This window comes from Mytilus galloprovincialis, chromosome 5 (genome assembly GCF_965363235.1).
Source record: "Mytilus galloprovincialis chromosome 5, xbMytGall1.hap1.1, whole genome shotgun sequence".
Classification (NCBI taxonomy): domain Eukaryota; kingdom Metazoa; phylum Mollusca; class Bivalvia; order Mytilida; family Mytilidae; genus Mytilus; species Mytilus galloprovincialis.
In genome coordinates, this window is record NC_134842.1 from 62,514,913 (window position 1) to 62,537,199 (window position 22,287).

The 22,287-nt window shown below is 31.3% G+C and overlaps 2 protein-coding genes across 5 annotated transcripts in view; one reads left to right on the forward strand and one right to left on the reverse strand.

Moving 5' to 3' along the window:
* LOC143076221 (protein strawberry notch homolog 1-like) overlaps positions 1-815 on the reverse strand; it is a 43,120-nt gene extending 42,305 nt beyond the window's left edge. The window contains exon 1 of the mRNA XM_076251931.1: positions 731-815. Within this exon, the coding sequence (XP_076108046.1) occupies positions 731-748 (18 nt within the window). The 5' untranslated portion in view covers positions 749-815. The remainder of the gene's footprint in view (positions 1-730) is intronic.
* A 137-nt stretch (positions 816-952) lies between these two features.
* Positions 953-22,286, forward strand: LOC143076222 (N-lysine methyltransferase KMT5A-A-like). Of its 4 annotated transcripts, none has more exons than XM_076251932.1 (8): positions 953-1,082; positions 4,449-4,544; positions 4,859-5,028; positions 6,903-7,021; positions 13,981-14,080; positions 16,568-16,627; positions 21,532-21,722; positions 22,035-22,286. In XM_076251932.1, the coding sequence occupies exons 1-8, from the start codon at positions 968-970 to the stop codon at positions 22,246-22,248; spliced, it is 1,065 nt and encodes a 354-aa protein (XP_076108047.1). In that variant the 5' UTR covers positions 953-967; the 3' UTR covers positions 22,249-22,286. The 4 variants fall into 4 exon arrangements, with proteins under 4 accessions (XP_076108047.1, XP_076108048.1, XP_076108050.1 ...); XM_076251933.1 differs by having other exon boundaries at positions 991-1,075; XM_076251935.1 differs by having other exon boundaries at positions 1,006-1,089.
* Position 22,287: the final 1 nt, after the last annotated feature.

The following is a 22,287-nucleotide window of genomic DNA, read 5'->3' on the forward strand; positions in this document are numbered from 1 at the left end:
AAAGTTCCTGCAACAGCTGCATCACCTACACCATTTTTCGTCAAAATTATGAAATGATTATTGCACATGATCAGAGCTAGATCTACTGTCAAAACATAACACAAATTTAGCTAAATACCTAAATGTTTAGATACCTCTATTCATCATATGTTCTATTTGCCCCTTCATCATTCAAAAAATATGTTTTTGTTCTATATAATGTGTATACTGTCATGACTGTTTATTAAGAATGTTTGCAGAATAAGTTTTTTAAGTGGATTTTCTAAACACAAACCCATGTTTTATTAAGAAATTAGATTACATCACCTGCAGTAGTATTTATAGTCCACTAATTAGTATTAATGATTGGATAAAGAAACAGTTATATTTAGAAAGAATACTAAATTTTGAAATTGTTTTTTCATGTTTTTCTTCAGACTTCTTTTTAACGGTTATTGCGCAATTGTCCTACAAAAATTTCGTTTCCTTATGATGTCCAGTCACAACATCTTTGATTTACAATTCAATAACGTAACTGTCATTATAATTTGGGATGACATTCATAAATGACGAAATGTGAAAAAGACTTATTCACTCTCACATGATCATTTTACATTCGTCTAACAGGGAAGATTTTTTTTTATTAATTTAGAATGAATAACTGCAGACATGTTGACTTTTTGTACATAATTGAAAAGAGTATGTATTATTCTCATTCAAATATACCAAGCCGACACGTGTTCTCTCTTACATTTTCTTCACTGGCCATAATTTATGAGAGACCTCCGCACGATGATCATGGCGTTTTCATCTCATCCCTAGCTTAATTACCCATAATGCACTGTGAAATGACGTCGCAAATTTCTTACAAATAGTTTGTATACATTAATAAATCACTAAAATAATTTATGTTGTCTTTATTTGTTCATTCTTAAGCAAATATTAAATAATTCAGTCAAAATTAATTCCTAATAATTTTCTCGTTGTAATGTCATTTCGGTGGAATGAAACATTTTCTATCGACCAATCAAAATCAACACCCAAGATATGGACGCAAACCCCGCGACTCTTTCATTGGTTTGAAACAAGAAATTTGGTAAGAGGTACTCGGTAAACTGCTATTAAATTTAACAAATAACAAACAAAAACAACAAAGTTAAACTCAGTGCACGTTTCTGATACCCATTCACCTTGCGTAGGTATTGAAAATACTTATTTAAAGCAACTCGTATGGTGTAAAACAAAAAAGGGGGGACGCTTTGTTTACGTTTTTTTATTGTCTGTCGAAGAATGTATTTAGGTGACTGGTGTTAAATATTAAGTTTTATATCTATTTAACATTTTTACTGCTACAATTAAGATCATTTTGTAGAACCATTTTTCTATGTGAATTGGTCGATTTTCTATTATATTATTTAATGTATTATTATTAATAAGCAGATTAAAAGTTGGTAGTGTCAGTAGTAGTTACTACCAGTGTACAATACAGCAGTAGTAGTGGTAACATGACAGTGTAAAGGCCTGTGTCCAAGTTGTCTACGTAGTTCTACTACTGTAACTAGTCCAAATAATTATGACGTCTTGAAAGGCTATTATAAGTTTTTTTCTTTGACACGTCATAATTATTTGGACTACTACTGTAACCACTAGCAGGCCATTCATTAGGAGGCGGTACCCGGTACTTTTACCCTCCTATGCTATTGACAAGTACCGCCTAAATGTAGGAATTTTTATATAAGATATTCATGGAATTAATTGAAAAGTACCACCTAGAAACGTGGAAAGTACCAGTCAACATGAAAGATTATGAAACCCCTGCATAAGCCAGTCAACACTAACATACATCATAAATAACCACCAATACAAAACTTATTGTGTTATTCTTTCCACGATGCAAGAGGACAAATACATGTTGACAGAATAATTTTAACAAACATTTTCACAACAACATTTTATTTTAATTTCTTTTTATAGTTTATTTACATACTTACAATGAACTTTCACTTTCAGTTGCTATTAATAACGTTACTTACCATTGTAACATTGTGACGTTTAAATATTTACAACCTGATTTTGTACTTCAGCATGATTTTATGTATTGTTTTTATCCTGATGACGGTACCCTAGGCACTGAAACATGTCGATCAATAAATTTCTGCAGCAGTCCCTAAAGTGTTGTTGTTATAAGACTCTCAACATTTTATGTCTTTTATCATAACGACCCTGCATACCCCCGGGTATCCACTTTATGGACTCTACCGTACTACAGACTCACCAGGCGTTGGTTCACTTTCGTTCGCAAAAGAAAAGAAGTACAAATAAAGCAGAGATGCAACTAATCATCGGACCTGTCGGACCTAAGGGGCAGAATTTATGCAGGTCCGGCAAAACTAGTTGCTCTGCAGGACCTGATGGCCGGCAATATTTTAGTCTGCTTGGGTCAGCCAAAACTGATTTCCCTGTCGGTCCCAGCAGAGTATTTTGTTTATAAAATTGTGATTTTACAACCACGTTGCATGATTAGATAGAACAACATGCAAGGCTTCGATTACATAATAGAAATCGGGAGTTCAAACTGTTTTAATGATAAATATTATAGCCTGACACAACTTCCAAATATCCCTCCTTAAAAAATAAAAAAATAAACCTTTTGCAGTATAAATTTCTGTTTTGAAATGGTAAGTTTTGACATCTCAATTTATTGAAATATTTATATCAAACGCAGTTGATTAGTTGTAACAGAGAATACACACCATTGGCTTGAAAAATGATGTAACTTTGACCCCTAGCAGAGTTCCAAAAATATATAGTTCACTGAATATTCATAAAATATTTCAGAACGTCTGTTGTTTTGATGTCAAAAATTGTTTTATTTTTTAAACTTTTCTTTCAAATTAGTTTTAATCCATAAAAAGATTAAAAACATTGCCTGACTGTACCTTAAGGTTCATCATAAGGAATTGAAAAATATGGCCGTGTTTACACCTCCAAAATTACTATGAGTACAGACAAACTGGTACATCCAGGAAAATTTTAAGGCATGGCAGGAACTAGATATATAAAAGTTATATGAAGTCTACGTTTCAGAAAATTAAGAACTTACCTGGATTTTGATGTTCATTTTTTTCCAGTCTGCAGAAGATAGCAAAATAAACAAACACCCGAGTTTCATTTGATACGGTCCACTCAGTTACACAGTTTAAACCTGTTAAATCACCTATTGTTTACAGGTGTCTATTGTCCATCTATTGTCCATTTAAATCAATACTACTCACAACATTGATTATATGAGGGGAGCTTCTCAATCGTTTTCACTACTTAGTTAATTTTTGCACCTTCTGCAGGAACGAAAAAAAATGGATAGCAAAATCTAGAAAAGTTTATAATTTTCTAAGACATAAAATGCATTTAAAATTTATATATCTAGTTCCTGCCATCCCTTAAAACTGTTGCAGGTGTATAGGTTAGTCTGTACTCAGAGTAAAATTTGAGTTGTAAATACGGCCATTTTAGCCAAAAGGTTATGATGAACCTTAAGTTGAATATCTATATCCAAATTCAATTAATTAAAGCTGTAATCCATGATCACAAATTGAATGCTTTGTTTACAATTGTTGAAAGCCATGTGCTTTTTGGCGGGAAAATTCGGGAAACCCCTTAACAGAAAACAGTTACATTTCATTGTTATTTATAAACAGTAAGAATTTCATTTTTATTAACTGCTAACATTTATTCATGAAAAATAAAAAAAATTCTTGAGGTGAAACTGATAATACTTTTTATACTCTACATCTACTAAAGGGATGGTAAAATGGAAAAAAGGGGGGGGGGGCTGGTTTTTTTTTCATAATATTACAAAAATAGATAATTTTGAGTGAAAATATAGGTCTGGCAGAAATGTGATGGGTCTGGCAAAACTTGGTACCCTGAAGGCCCCAATGTCTGACAGGAAAAAAAAACTGTTTGCATCTCTGATAAAGTTTCTTTCAAATGTTTTCCTCAGTATTCATTGTATTTATTAGTGGAACGAGAAGGCAGTTCTATATCTTAAGAATACATTGCAATTGGGTCAATGGGATCCTATAATCTTATTACTATTTGGCAAGTTGATAGAAAGTGCAATAATTAAGTTATACATGTTATAGTAGAATGTTAGGTTGTGTATCTACATGTATAGGATGAGTTATCATGGATTCATGTAAACATTAAACAACTTTATAAGAGATTGTTGCATATGATCTATAATAGATTATATTATTTCACTCTTATTCACTGTATGATTAGTAAACATTACATTACTACAAAAATATGTTTTCAGTTTCGTATTGTAAGAAAAACACTAGGAGTTGCTTGTGTCTCTTAGACATTTGCTAACGATGACAGGTCCAAGGCACTGAATCAGAGTTATGATCAAGGAATATGCCTGCTTGCTTAGTAAGTATATAATATGTATTGTTTTTTTTTTTCAGGTTTGAAAATGAGTGATTCTCCCTTACCCTTGGTTTCCACGCCTTCAAGAATAACTGACTACTTTCCACCAAGTCCAAAAACAAGTCAAGAAACTGGTAAGATATTTTATTATATGAATCTTGATTATGAAAATGTCACCAATGGACCAGTTCCTATTGTCAAGGTACGTATGAAAATTAAAGATATGATCATGTGTATCCTAAAATATACATTTAGTTAAAAGCCTGGTGAAGTGATGATCACTGCAAATTATGACTGCAGTGTTTGTGATATTTCAAATTGAATGTGCTGTATGAGCATAGAGTGAACCATTCAGAGAGATCACCAACAAAATAGTTAAATATTGCCACCAATATGTGCTTTGCTGGGCTTCTATGAATATGCATTAATGTTCAAAATATTATTTCAGGTGATAAAGATGAAAAATTCAAAGAAACCAAGACCAGCAAAATTGACATTTCCAATTCTTCAATATTATTGACCCCTGAACCTTCACCTGCCAAAGACAATGAAAAAGATCAGAAAGATAAAGTTGAAACAGACAGTAACTCTAGTACTGAACAACCTAAATGTAAACAGGTACTGTAACATTAGTAACTCTAGTACTGAACAACCTAAATGTAAACAGGTACTGTAACATTGCTATAGAATATAAAAAAAGAAGATGTGATATAATTGCCAATAAATTGACTCTCCACAAGAGAACAAAATGAGACAGAAATTAACAACTACAGGTCACCTGTGGCCTTCAACAATTAGCAAAGCCCATATACCGCATAGTCACCAATATAAAAGGTGGTGTGTTAGATTTCTTGTATAGATATTGATGGTTTAGAAACTGAAATTTTCATTGTTAGTAAATTGTCAAAATTTCTTGGGCACACATTTTATAAGTTATTATTGTTTTTTTAAGATGCACTTTTTTTATACAACTGGAAAAATTGAAAATATATTGGTATGATGTTGGCGTCGTTGTCATCGTCATCCGAAGACATTTGGTTTTCGCACTATAACTTTAGTATAAGTTAATAGAAATCTATGAAATAAAACATAAGGTTTATGACCATAAAAGGAAGGTTGGGATTGATTTTGGGAGTTTTGGTCCCAACATTTTAGGAATAAGGGGGCAAAAAGGGCCCAAATAAGTGTTTTTCTTGGTTTTTGCACAATAACTTTAGTATAAGTAAACAGAAATCTATGAAATTTTAACATAAGGTGTATGGCCTAAAAAGGAAGATTGGGATCGATTTTGGGAATTTTTGTCCCAACAGATTAGGGGCCAAAAAAAGGTCCCAAATAAGCATTTTTCTTTGTTTTTGCACAATAACTTTAGTATAAATTATAGAAATCTATGAAATTTTAACACAAGGTTTATAACCACAAAAGTAAAGTTGGGATTGATTTTTGGAGTTTTGGTTCTAACAGTTTAGGAATTAGGGGCCAAAAGGGCATTTAGATTTAGATTCTTATTTTTTGGTCCTGTTTTCAAATTGGTCTACATTAAGTCCAAAATTAAACTTAGTTTCATTTTAACAAAAATTGAATTCTTGGGGTTCTTTGATATGCTGAATCTAAACATGTACTTAGATTTTTGAAAATGGACCCAGCTTTCAAGTTGGTCCAAATCGGGGTCCAAAATTAAACTTTGTTTGATTTCAACAAAAATTGAATATATGGGGTTCTTTAATATGCTGAATCTAACCATGTATTTAGATTTTGATGTTTGGGCACGGTTATCAGATTGGTCCACATTGAGGTCTAAAGGGTCCAAAATTGAACATCATTTGATTTCATAAAAAAAAATTGAATTCTTGAGTTCTATGATATGCTGAATCCAACAATGTATTTAGATTTTGGATATTGGACCAATTTAAAAATTTTAAGTTTTTAAGTTTTTAAAAGTTCTTAGACCACATTCATTCTGTGTCAGAAACCTATGTTGTGCCAACTATTTAATCACAATCCAAATTCAGAGCTGTATCAAGCTTAAATGTTGTGTCCATACTTGCCCCAATTGTTCAGTGTTCGACCTCTGCAGGAGTATAAAGCTGCACCCTGCAGAGCATCTGGTTTACAGTTAAGTTCATTCCAACTGTTTACACAAAAAACATTACTTTATCATGGAAAGATAAGTTTCATTTACTGTTAGATTGTTATGCCCACTTTGTGCTGAAGGGTGCACTGCTGTTAGTACCTCCTGTTTTCTAACTTAAGTTTGCCTTAACCAAATATTATAAAACCTATACACAATGCTCATTAACACCAAACACAGAACCACTTTTATCTTGAGGTGATATTCTTAAACCGTTCCTGAGTTATGTCCCTTCGTAAATTAAAAAATTGAAGAATTTGACATATATTTGTAAGTGAGGGCATCTGAGTCTTATATGGACACACTGTCCACAGACCAGCAATATCAGTATGAGTCCTTATCTTTTGTTTGTATCTTCAAGGTTCTTTTAGAAAAATATGATGAAAAAGATGCAGAGGAAGAAAAGCCTAAAGGAAGACAAAAGAAATCAACAAAAACAGATTCTACTTCACAGAATAAGAAGAAAGCATCAAGAAAAAAGTTTGTTTAGATTTCCAAACTATTTTACATTAAGATTCAGTATTCTTAAAATGGCAATGAAATATATTTTACTAAAAGTAAAGAGAATATAGTATACTGACCACATGAAGGTGTTTTAAGTGAACCATTATTGAAGGTCCTTTTACAATACTTGTAGCTTTAGTCCACAGACCAACATTAACATATTGTAAATTTGAGGACTATAATAAGTTCAGTTAAAAGGAGAAATTGTTTTAAAGGGATAATTCGCGATTTTTTACTTATTAGCTAATTATGTTCATAATACCATAAAAAACATATTCACCAAGTTTTATCTGGATATGAACAGCAATAAAGGAGAAAATTAAGAATTATTAATTTTATTTCTTCGAACTTCCTGACTTATGTGACGTAGTTTAAGTCTTTAAGCATGCCGGGAGTGAAAATAATCTCATTTTAAATCTTAATCGTGAATCATCTTATAACGCTATTTAAAGCGCATCGACGACGTTTGGTGTAGCTATTAACCAACTAATAATTAAGATGGAACAGCGCTCCGCTTGAAATTAGAATGTACGATTTATATTTTAATATTTTCTGAAATGATTATAGTGATACAAGTTAATCATATAAAATATTTTTTATGATTTTTTTTTTCGACGGATATTTTGAACAAACATATATAACTGATAGTGTTTTAAAAATGCATGTTTGTACTTTTTACCTTTTACGTCAGTCTAGTAAATATGTGCTGCTAGTACATTTGTAATGTGCAAATACGGCCCCGCAAATACAATGTGTATTGTACTTTGACACATAGTGACTACCTGTTAAATGCGTGGGTAAATTCAAGTTAATTAAAAGATTAGCATTTTGTATCTTTTGATCTTTACTCAGGGAATTTAAGCCGTCACGGTTCACTTTTCTAGGTGTGAACAACATTTCGTATGAATGATAAACGGGGGAATCTTAATATTTTCCATGAGCTCAGGTTAATAAAATATATTATTGACGCTGAATATTTTTTGTTAAAAAAAAGAAATACTGAATTAATTTAATTGAATGAATTTATGAATAATGATGTCCTTATAAACACGAGTAAATGAATTAAAATTTTTAAATAAGAATCGGTGACCTTGAATTTTTGAAATAGATAGTAATTACCAATTGCAGTTATATAAATGGGTCGTTCAAAGCGATCTTCTTTTTTTTTTTTTTTTTTTAAATATTCAGGAAGTAATGTCCTTATCAAAATAATTTAATTCTCACCACATTCTAATTCCTCAGCTATTTGAACGAAAATATCATAAAATATAATTATGGTAGGTTTTAACCTTAGTCATTCATAAAAGATTCAAATCATACCATTGTCATATGATAGGGCTCTCAAAAGAAAAAGCACTGATGGATTGTCCTAGAAGCATATTTTATGAGAAAAATAATGGTCTATAAGCAGTTACATTTATTTCATGTTTGAAGCGGTGCAAATTTTTTAATTTAATTTGACTTTTACCAAGAAATGCCTTGTAGCAACGGGGAAGAGTAAGTCTAATGTCAGAAAATCGAAATAATGTAATTTAACAGTAAGGAAACAAATAACGGACTTTGGCAAAAAGGAAGAACGCTTTTGATATATATCCTTTTCTCATTACATAAAATCTTTTTTCAATAAATCATCCTACAACAGCTTAAAAGCTGGAAATGCCACCGATTTCGCGGGTGTGTTTTAGTGTTGTAAAAATCTTATATTGAAAAAATGACAACTCCTTTGAATAATTGAATGTACATGTACAGAAAGACAAACGAATGCCGTTTCTAGAGACAACCACGAACTAAGTATCAACTTCGTGTCATAATTGCACATGCTTGTCTCTTCACATACAAGTAAACGCAAATTTTCTAATGGCAAATTATTTCGTAATTGCGCCCGCTCATATCGGAAATAGGACAAGAAAGTATAAGATAGTCATCCATAATGCTCGGTTAAATTCTCTACGATTTAATCCAAACAATGTGGTAAAATGATGCAGTTTTTTTTTCTTAAATTATTCATCACAACTCAAGACCATAACTTAAATTTAACATTTGATAAGCAAATAAAACAAGCTGACAAAACATAATGAAAGTTATTGTGTACAAAAGCATTGGCGGATCCAGGGGGGGGGGGGGTGGTTTCGGGGGTTGGAACCCCCCTTTTTTTTTGGCCGATCAATGCATTTGAAGTCAGACATATAGTTGGAACCCTCCTTTTTAATGTGACTGGATCCATCCCGAAAAGTAAATCCCTTGTACAATTGAAATTTCAAAAAAAAAAAATCATTTTACATGGTACGTGTACACAAGGAATTGTATATTTAAATATCCTTGGTGTACAGTACTAGATAATCTTCTACATATTAATTTTGAAACCGAAGTCAAAATTAATAATTTACGGTGTTATTATTTCTGTCTTTGCACATGTCAGAATTAATCAGCATGTGGATATAAATTTTAAACTCTTAATTTCATATTTGGACGGATTTGTGTATTTCAATCAGATTAGGGGCATACATTGTTAACAGGATGTATAATACACCTGACTGCATTTTTGATGGCACTTTTACCTGTGCACACCTGGGTCAAACAGCTAGGTCCGGAATTGCGTAATGTCACCAGTTTATTACCCCGCAGGAAGTCACTAGAATACCTGAATGTGACACTATTACACGACCTCTGGCAATAATTCAAAAGATCGTCGGTTTTCATATTAGAGTTAAGTACCCGAAATGAATAAAATCTATTACAGATAAAAGACTTTTTTTGGCATAGTATTTCGAAAAGTTGAAAGCCGCTACAGATACCTTTTAATCTCATTAGAATAATTTTATGCTTTTACAACTTCCAAATTAGTGTCCACCCTACTAGATGTATTCCTATCATAAATTTAGGAAGAAAAATTACTCCTGCGATTGACCATAAATCATTACAAATTTCGTTAGCCTAGCTGTCGACATTTTATATCCCGAAACTGCTTAGCCTTAATTTGTAGGACCACGCAACTGGGTTGACCTAGTAGACAGATAAAAAACATAACAAGGGGGCGGTAAGATCTATTAAGTTTCCGTTTCCACACGAATACATACGCTCCCATCTACCCATCACCTCTTCAACCTTTTCTATGGGGCAATATGGAAAAGGAGGGGGGGGGGGGGGGTTAAACAGCATCTATACTACATGTAAATAAAGTCTTATTTTTAAACCATTATTATATTAAACAAATGAACCTTTAAATGTTTTACGTAATTTTTAATTTTTTATGTACACATAAAATTAGTGCAACTAAAAAAAATATACTTCATTGAACTGGTGAATTTACGACAGAAAGTCACAAAACAAAACGTCATAATTCAGTTTCGAGTTTATTTTTCTTTAAACGAGAAAACGTATAAATTAAATAATTCTTTTTTGGTTTGTTCTTGAAATATTATTTTTAAAGCAAGTTTTAAACAGAAATTATTAAATTAATATAAATGACATCACATTATTGTTATAAAATCAAAATGCCAAAGTGGCTAGGTACCTGTTATGGCTTCATTGTGCCAAGAAATATATATCCCCTTGCATGATTGAAATCAAATATCTTTTTATTTTTAAGGCTTATAAACAAGTTCATAAACTTAAAATTGAATAAATGTAATAAATAATATAATATTTGAAGATTTTTTTCTTGTTTATATTCAAAAATTATCAACAAATTTGTTGTGACTTTTTGTCTGTGACTTTTTATCCGTTTACTAAACTTGTAAACAACAAAATCTGTAACTAATGCATGAATGCCGAAATACTGAACTACATTAATCTGACAATATCTTTCAACCAGGCTTGGAACGAAATAGCAATAAAAACATTCATGAGAAAAGAATCATAATTACTATCAAATTTCCAACGAAACAAGATGCTTCAAAATGGTCTGCACACACTTTCTTGAACTTGTTGTGAGTGAAGGTGGTTGGTGTTAGATTAAGGTTAATCATCCACGTCTGGTACAACTCTTTCTTTTTTGCAGGATCTGGGAAAGTGTGTAAGCTTATGCCATGGGAACTCCGAGTTGTACATTCGTACGCTTGACAAGTCATTTTGATACTGAATATACGATATGCCATGCTTGTTTTTTCGCTTTGTGGTATTCAGATATTTTATTCAAATATACTCACCACGTGACTATTTGTATCGGAGATGCCGTCAAAATGGCGATAAGTCGAGAAGTGATAGTGGGATTTTAATTTTTATTTTAATCACTTTTCTAGAAGAATTGAACAATAATTTTAACAAATCTATGATTATTTATATCAAATAAACATAATATAAAATTTTCATTTTTTTGCGAAGTTTCCCTTTAAAGGCCATTGTTTTAGGGCTTTGATTTGAAAAAAAAGATAAATAAATCTAATCCATCAAACAACATGCTTTAGATAGGAACATGATCAGAACCCGGTACCTGTATTTTTACCTTAAACTCGTACATGCATGAGGACTTCAAATTTCTTGCATTTAAATTCAAAACTGCAAAGTATTATGACAGCAGAAATTAGATTCCTTCACTAAAAATTTCAAGATTTAAACAGTTATAATTTATCAATGCAAAAAAAAAACATAAGTGTGGAAGTCTTGAAGAATACTTCTATATTATGCTATATCAGGGACCAATTTATGCCTCTTTAATTTGCTATAGTGCCTAACAAGATTGTGTGAGGTAGACGAAATTGACCTTAAAACGATCGTATTGTCTTTTGGTGTCCATAAATAGGCAGATCGTACATATAAGGACTTTATCTAATGACTACATAAATTTGGGATTTATTATTATTATAATATTCGAATGAAACTAAAAAATGTATTTTTTTGTCAGCATAAACAACAATTTTACCTGACGTAGACGTGCGTAAATTGTTTTTCTGCATTTATCTTCGGGAAATGGCGTTTTTAATGGAATAGAACATAAAAACAGTAAACTTTCCCTTTATTCTCCGCAATAGGCTTTCAAAAATATTTTATCTAAAGTGAATTCGGAAAGTTATGTGAAAATATAAAAAAAAGTGGCAATTGTTACCTTTCATACCTTAAATTCCATTGATAAAACGTAATATGGACTGGTCCAGTGTCCAGTATGCAGGTCATTTAATTTGCTGTACACATTCACGCACGGTCTGATTTAATCAATATACTCGTATGAAAAGCATAAACAGTTTGAAGGTAATAAAAAAGAACTTAATCCAATCAAATTGCATAAGATTAAATAACAATGTCCAGTCCACATTTTAATAAGTAATAGGGGTAAAATGGGTAGGGAGAAAATGACAGATATTTCAAGTTGATATTTATGCAGTAACGAATTAAAATTTGTCGACCAAAAGTTTTGCTACAATTTCAAAAATATATCATCTGTATTGGTATAGTTTTCGGACCTTTCATTGGCGTATTTAAAGCTATAAAAAGTTTGAGCTTCAAAAGTTCACACAATTATTGACTTTATACAGAAAATTCGTCCTTGTAAAACATTTAATAGTTCACAAATAGTATGTGATTTTAAAGTTAAATCATTTCTTAAAACACTGCAAAAAATTTCATTCATATTGATAAAGTGGTATCGTCATAAAGTGCGTTGAAATGGACAGTGTGAGCAAACATCGAATTCCCTCACAAAATGTTATCACACACTATAGTTAGATGCACTGTTGATTGCATAAATTATGTTTTCTTTTTTCCCTTTTTGGATCAAAGTCATAGTTATAGTAAAAAAAATAGATTATCAATGGTTTTTGTTGAGCCTTCGACTTTTGTCAAAAAAGCGAGACATAGCGATCCTCCATTCCGTCCTCGGCTGCGGTGTCCACAAATATTACTATGTGGTTAAAGTTTTTGAAATTTTAATAACTTTCTTAAAACTATCCTGAATTTCACCCTAACTTGGGCAGAAGCTTGCTTATGACCATAAGATAGTATTCAGAAGTAAATTTTGTAAAAACAAAATTCCTGTTTTTCCATATTTTACTTATAAGTGGACTTAGTTTTTCTGCCAGGAAACATTCCAGAGAAAAACACAACCTTAGATAGGAAAACTGATAATTCTAGTCAATAGGCCACTTTATGGTTAGTATGCCCATAATGTATAGGCAGGGTTAGAATTTAAGATTTTTTGTGTACTGGCCAGTCAGACCAGTGGACTGAAAATCTACTGATTCGGCTCCAAATCTGCTGGTTCGGCAAAAATAACATTCATTTGACAAACACCATTATAAATGATTTGTACCAGACTTGGACAGAAGCTTGTTTATGATTAAAAGCTATTATCTAGAAGGAAATTTATTAAAATTTTGTTCCTGTTTTCTGTATTTTACTTATAAATGGACTTAACATACAGTTAAAATTTTTAAAACATTTATTAGATTCATAAACTGTCCTGGATTTTTACCAAACTTGGACAGAAGCTTCTTACAATCAAAAGATAGTATCAAAAGGAATTTTTATTTATTTTTTTCCTCATTTTTGTTGAGCATGCGATTAACAGCAAAAGTAGGCGAGACACTGGGTTCCGCGGAACCCTTACTGATTTCAAATAAGAGTGTGTTTCTCAGCTACAATCTTTTGTAGAGTGACAGTCATGAGATAAGATGTAGCCAAGAAACATCCTCAAATTTGTAAGACCATGTATATTATGGTTATCACTGTTTTCCTAAGCAATAGCATTGAATTCTAGGCTCTTGACTTCATACTGTCTCATTCTTCAAGACTGAAAAAAAAAACAATTTCGCTTGAGTTGTATAATATGAAAAATTATCTCATAGTAAAAAAAAAAGATCAAGCCAATTTTAAATAAATAGCAATGTTTGTTTTTTTTCAGTATAAAAAAAAGTCAGATTTCATGACGAGTCCCTTGTACCAGTTCTCGTATCAGAAGTTGAAAAATAATTATCTTAAATTCTGCATCTTCTATTTTACAGAAAGACAGCAGAGCCTACTCAACCTAGTCTACAGAACAGCTTGTTGACAGACTTCTACCCTGTCAGGCGTAGTAACAGGAGATGTAAATCTGAGTTAGAGGTGTGTATTTATATGTAATCATAATCAGGTCAAATTTTGCAAATTTTAATTTGTATTTTCCCAAATAATTCAATTCAGAATATTTTATTGTTCAAATATCAAACGTATAGTTTAACAAAGGGGTTAAAAAAAGTCAACACCTATACAATTCCTTGTTCATACAAGATAGAATATGATATATTTCTGATAATTTATAATATTGCAGTGAGTCAGAGGAGGCAATCCCAACACTTCTTAAAATTAATAATTAGGTATACATAGATAAAAAATGATTATAAGTGAATCCTTAAAAAATCACTACTGAAGATGATGTCAAATTTGATACCACATTTATAAGAAATGTTAATGAATCAAATAAATCTGATAAGGGATATTTACTCAAATCCACTTACTGCAACAAAGTTGTTCTATTTATGAAATAATAAGAATTATTGCCCCTTACACACTTTAAGCATTGAAAGGCAAACACATAAATAAATAATATTAAATTTAACAATTTTTAAGTTTATTAAGTTTTGAACACAGTTTAATTTTAAACAACAACAAATGCTGACATGAAGCAATTTGTTTCATTGATATATTTGTTCAAATTTCCTGAAAGATCACATTTATACTTTTAGAATGGTTTACGTTATAACTTTACTGTATGGGTCATTGATATATAAAATGTTGCTAGAACACTCAAATGGTGCTCTAAACCTAACATTGGGTTGAACTGTCTTTAAATAAAATTTCATATGTTAAGATTAAATAAACTGAATTATATTTTTAATTCTAATCTGTTTACTCCAACCAATTAGAAAATGAAGTTTGATTTAAAGAAACAAAAGTTATTGTGACTTTTGGTGTACAAAATATTGTTAAAACTTTCATATAAAGCATTATAGATTACTGTTTATACAAACATAAATCGCAAATTGTTTTAATTAGTTTGCATTTTGGCAGGTGTTCTTCTTGATTCATGTAATTAGAACAATTATTTATGACACCACCCTGTATTCCCTAATTAACAAACAATAACATAATTATCTATGCACCTTTGAAGCCATTTAAGATCTAATTATAGAGTAATTGGTTCTTTTTGTTCACCTGTCATTAATTTCATACAAGTAAATTTTACAATCAATTTCATTTGAATGAGAGTAGCTATGGCATGTAGTACTGCTAAGAGAGTTCGACTGAATAGAAAGATAATAGACTACTCAATTATGGACAGTGATGGTTTGGTTGATGATGCTGTTGTGTCTTCAGCATTAGATAATTTAATGGTGATTTTTATGTTTAAACATGAACATGATAGAAAGAGATGCTAATTATCTGTTTTATTTCATTCTTGAAAAGTTCTGTAATCTTTCCTAGGACAGTTTGGCTTAACATTCTTTTTAAATCATAATATTTATATTAAAAGTTTGTTTGAAAGAGTGCAGTAATCGCAATAACATGTTTATTAAAGCATTTGATTATAAAATGGAGAAATTGTATTACACCTGCTTAGAAGAACATTGACAAAACATTATTATCAAGAGATAAAACATTTAGATTTAAACTAACATGTGCAAACTTTTCTGTAAAAAAGTCAGAAGTAATTCTAATACAAGTGTATTTTATTTACCAGTATAGGTAAACAATTTTGGTGTTAGAGTTATATCCCTTTGAAATTCAAAATTTGTTATTTATATAGGTATAAAATTTTTATTTCTACTTTTCTTAAAACTCTTGACTACATTATTCAAATAAGAGTGTCTGTCATTAAAAGTTGTCTTCAACATTCTAAAAAAATATCTTCTTTGTTTGTTATTTTTCAAACATTGCTCATCTACATACATGTAACATCTTTGCACAATGGATTGTTTTGTTACATTTTAAGATAAAAGGCAGGGGCAGTATTCACAAAACAACTTAAATTAAGATTCCAATTGTAATACTAATTTATAATAGGACATGTAGAAAAATCTGTCCATTCAAAACAAATCTTAACTCTAATAGCTTTATGTATACGGGTCTTAATTTCTACACATTTAGACATGGTTTGACTGTCAAGAAGTTGAAAGTTTAAGGTGTTGTTAAAAACGTATCTTCCATAAAAACGAATTTATGGAGATTAAGGGGAGATTATTCAAACCTTGAAAGTTAAATTCTTACAAATTTATTTATAGGGGGTCTCATTGGGGGGTTCTGATCCTGGATCCTGCTAACTGTTTTGTTAGATTCCCGTATCTCGCTTACAGTATGTACGTAAGCAAATCTCAATTTTTTATAATTTCCCAGGTCCCGCTAGACTTCTTTTTCGGTTTTCACAGCATAATAATTTGACTTTCACATGTCACGCTTACAAAAAATTGGCAATCCCGCGTCACGCTTAGACCCCAATGAGACCCACTTTATACATCTGCTAATAAACCTGACTTTGATAACTGTTACCTCTGGTGTTCATATAATTTTTTATTTAAACAGTGAAGTATTAAATTGTATCATATTTTTTTTCAGAAAGACAAACAGTGTGAGATAGAAGATAAAATATTAAACAAGAAAGAAGAAGGTTTGAAGGTAACATAATTTAGTGAATGTTAAAATCCTAAGATATTTTTAATGTCTTAACCACAAAATCTACGTTTTGTTTCTCTAACTTTCTAACAGCTTGTCTTAGTGAACATTAACAAAGTAACCTGCTTTATATCTTTCAATTTATCACAGGAGAAAAATAACGAAATTCATTCTCAACATCTTGTTTACAAATACAGAGATTACACAATCTTTAATCCTTTGATATACCAAAGTATAGGGAATGTCGAAAGCTTAAAAATGAGATATTTATGTACTTTTTAATTGTTTGAAATTGGAATGTTCAAGTTGTTAATCAATATATATAGAATAATGGCATTTTTGTTTTTTGATACTGATTTATCAGCAAGAATATCAAGAGAGCCCGATGAAGTCAGTATCAAAAAATAAAATGCCATTATTCTTTTTATCAGCAATCTATCTTAACTCTATGTTTTTTGTAAAGAATAAGAAGTAAAATGAAATAATAAGTAGAACTACTTATACGTGTACAAAACATTGGGTTAGTTGTTCGGTTGTATGAATGAAGTCGCATGCATTTCATTGATAAATTGAAGTGGATGGACAATAACATGTGACGTTACTGCACTGATACATGACGTAATTGTAGGAGATAACTTTATTGTATTTTAAGCTCTGACGGCATCAATTGGGGACTTGATGGTTGCAAATACCTGTTTACTGTCATCGCGGTAGCCATTACACCAGTTCATTTTCACAATCATAGAAATGGAAGCCATTGTAGTGATGACGCGCTGCCAAATTTGCTCTTGGAAACCGATAAATTTATCCCCTTTACGATCCTTATATGCCAGTTGTATTTTAAAAGACAAATGTATCAACTAGTAAATGAGCATCAGTTAATGACCTTTTCTAGATTGATTCAATTTAAAACTATTGTCTGATCGGTTGTCAGGTGGAATTTTCGAAAATTCATAAACATTTAAAAAAAATTATAATTAAATATTTCGTGGAAGGGCAGACTAGATTTTTTTAGTGGTTGAAGACTATAAACCCTAGTCATCACACACAAAAAAAATAAATTTCTTGAAAATATGCATTTTCATCATCCAACTTGAAAGACTGTCGTCAAGTACTTTTAGTAAAATTGCTATTCAAACACACCTACTCTGTTTTTTGATTCATAAGATAGATATTTCACTTGACCCATATATTTCATCTTTTAGCACTATGATTTTTTAGCTCACCTGGCCTAAAAGGCCATGTGAGCTTTTCTCATCACTTGGCGTCCGTCGTTGTCGTCGTCGTCTGTCGTCGTTAACAATTTTTCAAACATCTTTTCCTCTGAAACTACTGAATGGATTTGAATGAAACTTAGCATGATTGTTCCTTAGATTATCCTGCACAAAGTGTGTGCTTCGATTTTTGATCCGTCAAAAAACATGGCCGCCGTTACTTGAAATAGAACATAGGGGTCAAATGCAGTTTTTGGCTTATATCTCAAAAACGAAAGCATTTAGAGCAAATCTGACATGGGGTAAAAATGTTCATTAGGTCGAGATCTATCAGCCCTGAAATTTTCAGATGAATCAAACAAACCATTGTTGGGTTGCTGCCACTTAATTGGTAATTTTAAGGAAATTTTGCAGTTTTTGGTCATTATCTTGAATATTATTATAGATAAAGATAAACTGTAAACAGCAAAAATGATCAGCAAAGTAAGATCTACAAATAAGTTAAAATGACCAAAATTGTCAATTGACCCCTTAACCCTTAGACTGCTGCATTGATTTCTATTGTACTTTTGTGTAATGCTGAGTAAAATTTTAATCACTGATGAAATAAACATGTTCACTTACAATTGCTGTATCTTTGTAAATATTGAATATTCATCAATAAAAGTTATATAAAAAAGTATTGTTAGATTCTGTATTTTTAATTTATTTTATTTTTGTGTGAGTCTCTGGTCATGTTTTACCTGTACAGGTGCGAAAATAGGTAAACAAAGGTAAACTTATTTTTTCATGTTTTATTAAACGACCCATCAATGTAAAAGTATCCATGACTTCAGAATTGAACCAATATAGTTTAAAATCTCTTTTAAGAACTAAGTTCCATTGTGATTATCAAAAAATAAAGTTTCTTCTCAGACCAACGGCCTTTTTTATGCAAATATTTTCCGGTATTTTCCTCCAACTTTCACTGCGCCGACTTTTACTTCCATGTACAAATATATTTACACGAGAAGTTCATTTTTAAAGCTTTCATCAATATATAATCTTGACAAACTTAAAGTTCGGGTCTATCGATGTTAGTCAATATTGATTCACATTTGAAAGGCGAAATGATAAACATCGCAAATCCTGTTTCATGTCATCCATTTTGAACAATGTCTGGGAATCCCCGTAATTATCGCTTTAAAAGTCTTCTGTTTGCAGTTTTGATAGAATACTTCCATTTCTGTCTATTATATCTTCGGTTCTCGTCCAAATCCTTTTAATCGTCCGCCGCTGTTAAATCGTTATCATTGAAATACTTCTGAACGTGTTGGCCATTTCTCCAAACAATGTCCGCCATTTTGTCACTTTTTTCATCAAAAATTTTCACTTTCGGTTTATCGCTTATACCTGATTAAAAGTCAAGAGACACTCGAAAGAACGCAGATTTTAAGCCAATCAGAATCCATACAAGTCGAAACTGCCGCAATCTCATGAATATTGACTCCGCCCATTCCATGGTAACTGTGTAAACAAACGAGTACGGAAAACGACTATAGTCGCGAGTAGCAGTAGCGGACTGTCTTATCGGAACGACAATAGTCGCGCGTAGCAGTCTAAGGGTTAAGGGGTTATTGTCCTTTAATGACAATTTTTCACAATTTGTTCATCATATTTGCTAACTTTAAAAAATCTTCTCCTCTGAAACTACTGAATGGATTTGGATGAAACTTAGCATGATTGTTCCTTAGATTATCATGCACAAAGTGTGTGCTTCGATTTTTGATCCGTCAAAAAACATGGCCGCCGTTACTTAAAATAGAACATAGGGGTCAAATGCAGTTTTTTGGCTTATATCTCAAAAACGAAAGCATTTAGAGCAAATCTGACAGGTGTAAAAATGTTCATTAGGTCAAGATCTATCAGCCCTGAAATTTTCAGATGAATCAAACAAACCATTGTTGGGTTGCTGCCACTTAATTGGTAATTTTAAGGAAATTTTGCAGTTTTTGGTCATTATCTTGAATAGTATTATAGATAAAGATAAACGGTAAACAGCAAAAATGATCAGCAAAGTAAGATCTACAAATAAGTTAATATGACCAAAATTGTCAATTGACCCCTTAAGGGGTTATTGTCCTTTAATGACAATTTTTCACAATTTGTTCATCATATTTGCTAACTTTAAAAAATCTTCTCCTCTAAAACTACCAAACCAAATTCAACCAAACTTCAACTGAATGATCAGTAGGGTGTATAAAATAAAGTTTGTGCTTTATTTTTTATTTCGTCAAAAAACATGGCCGTCATGGCTAAAAATAGAACACAGGGTAAAATGCAGTTTTTGGCTTATATCTCAAAAACTCCAGCATTTAGAGCAAATAAGACAAGAAGTTAAAGTATTTATTAGGTCAAGGTCTACCTGTCCTGACATTTTCAGCGGAATTGGGTAACTGGTTTTTCAGGTATAATGCCCCTGAATTGATGATTTTAAAGAAATTTTGCAGTTTTTGGTTATTATCTTGAATATTATTATAGATACAGATAAACTGTTTATAGCAAAAATGTTAAGCAAAGTAAGATCAACAAATAAGTCAATTTGACCAAAATTGTCAATTGACCCCTTAAGGAGTTATTGCCCTTTAAAGACTTTTTTCACAATTTGTTCATCATGTTGACTTACTTTAAAAAATCTTCTCCTTTGAAACTGCTGTATCAATTTCAGCCAAACTTAGGCTAAATGAGTTTCAGAGTATCTAGTATAAATTTTATATTTCATTTCCTTGTATGTCAGAAACATAGCTCCTATGGCTAAAATAGAACATAGGAGAAAATGATTTTTTTTTTTGCTTTTGAAGAAAATAGGACGATTCAAAGAACATTTAAATAAATTGAAAAGCCAAAATAATCATTGATGAGAGATTTAACCAAAAAAATTAAGGTGAGCGATTCAGGCTCTTGAGAGCCTCTTGTTTATGTTATAAAGTCAACCTGTAGCTTTGATATATAAAAATGATAGAATCTGAAGTGAGACGATGTAGGAAATATTCTTGCTTTGTACGATATCAAGACAAAATATTCAACTCAAACACGCCCTAACATAAAAATGTGCACTCGATTATCTCTTTTCAATACAATTGTTACCCTTTTTGGGGAATTTTTTCTAGAGTCACATAATGGAAGGGCAGACACGAAAATCACTGAACTAATAAATTGATATGTTTTCCGTCCGTGGTAAAAAATATAAAAAATCAGAGGTTATGTATTTTCTACATCCAACTTGAAAGATACCTATGTCGTCAACTTGATATCTAATTGTTCTGCTAAACTATGTTCTAGATAGATTAAGAACTTATGCAAATTGTGTTTTTAAAATAAAACACTTCGTAATTAAGAAGAAAATTGTCATTTTATTTGTTTCTATTAACGTTTAAAATGTTTGTCAATATAGTAAATATTACAGTAAGCGTTTATCGCCTTCTCTAACAAAGAGCTTCGATTGTTCTATTTTAACCAGGTTTCCGACTGATCTATTTATGGGTTAACAGTTGACAACATTTTAGAAATTAAAAACCATGGTTCAAAATGTGCACAATCTGCTGTAGTGCATTTATGTTTTCAACAAAGACTACTGTTTGCATCGGTAATGTTTGATTTATACTTGAGAAGTTATTTCCGACTGTATCTGAAATCATTCATTTCTTATTGTAGGTTGAAGAAATTGCAAATAAAGGTCGTGGGGTAATTGCTAGTAAAGATTTCTTCCGTGGAGACTTTGTTGTGGAATATGCTGGTAACCTTATCAGTCAGAAGGTTGCCAAACAGAAAGAGCTGGACTACGGCAAAGACCCAAGTATTGGCTGTTACATGTATTACTTCACTCATAAAACCATTAATTACTGGTAAGTAAAGGAGGATTAGTAATAAAAGGATGTAAGACTGTATGCCTTAAGTAGTATAATGTGTTGTAGTAGGGATAAGTGTTGACCTGCTTACTGTCAACTTGTTTAATAGCAATCAAATTTTAGTGAAGTAGAAATCAAAAAACTATTTTTATCTTTTGAAGATGCTTATATCCTTAATACACAAATTCATGAAATATATGCTGATCAAGTTTTCTGTCCACTTATCAATCAAGCTTTTTGTTATTGAAAAATACAAAAACATATTTTAACTTTTTAAAGTTTAATGCAGCATTTTTATTTTATTTTCAGTGTGGACGCAACTGCAGAGAGTGGGCGTCTTGGTCGCCTCATCAATCACAGTAGAACCAAAAACAACTGTCACATGAAGTTAACAGAAATAAATGACCGCCCATACCTCATGCTTGTGGCCTCAAGAGATATTTCAACTGGTGAAGAACTTTTATATGACTATGGGGACAGAAATAAAGAATCTCTGACATCACATCCATGGTTAAAGTCATGATGTTTGGTTGTTGGTAGCTTTTTATTGTTTTAAATTACC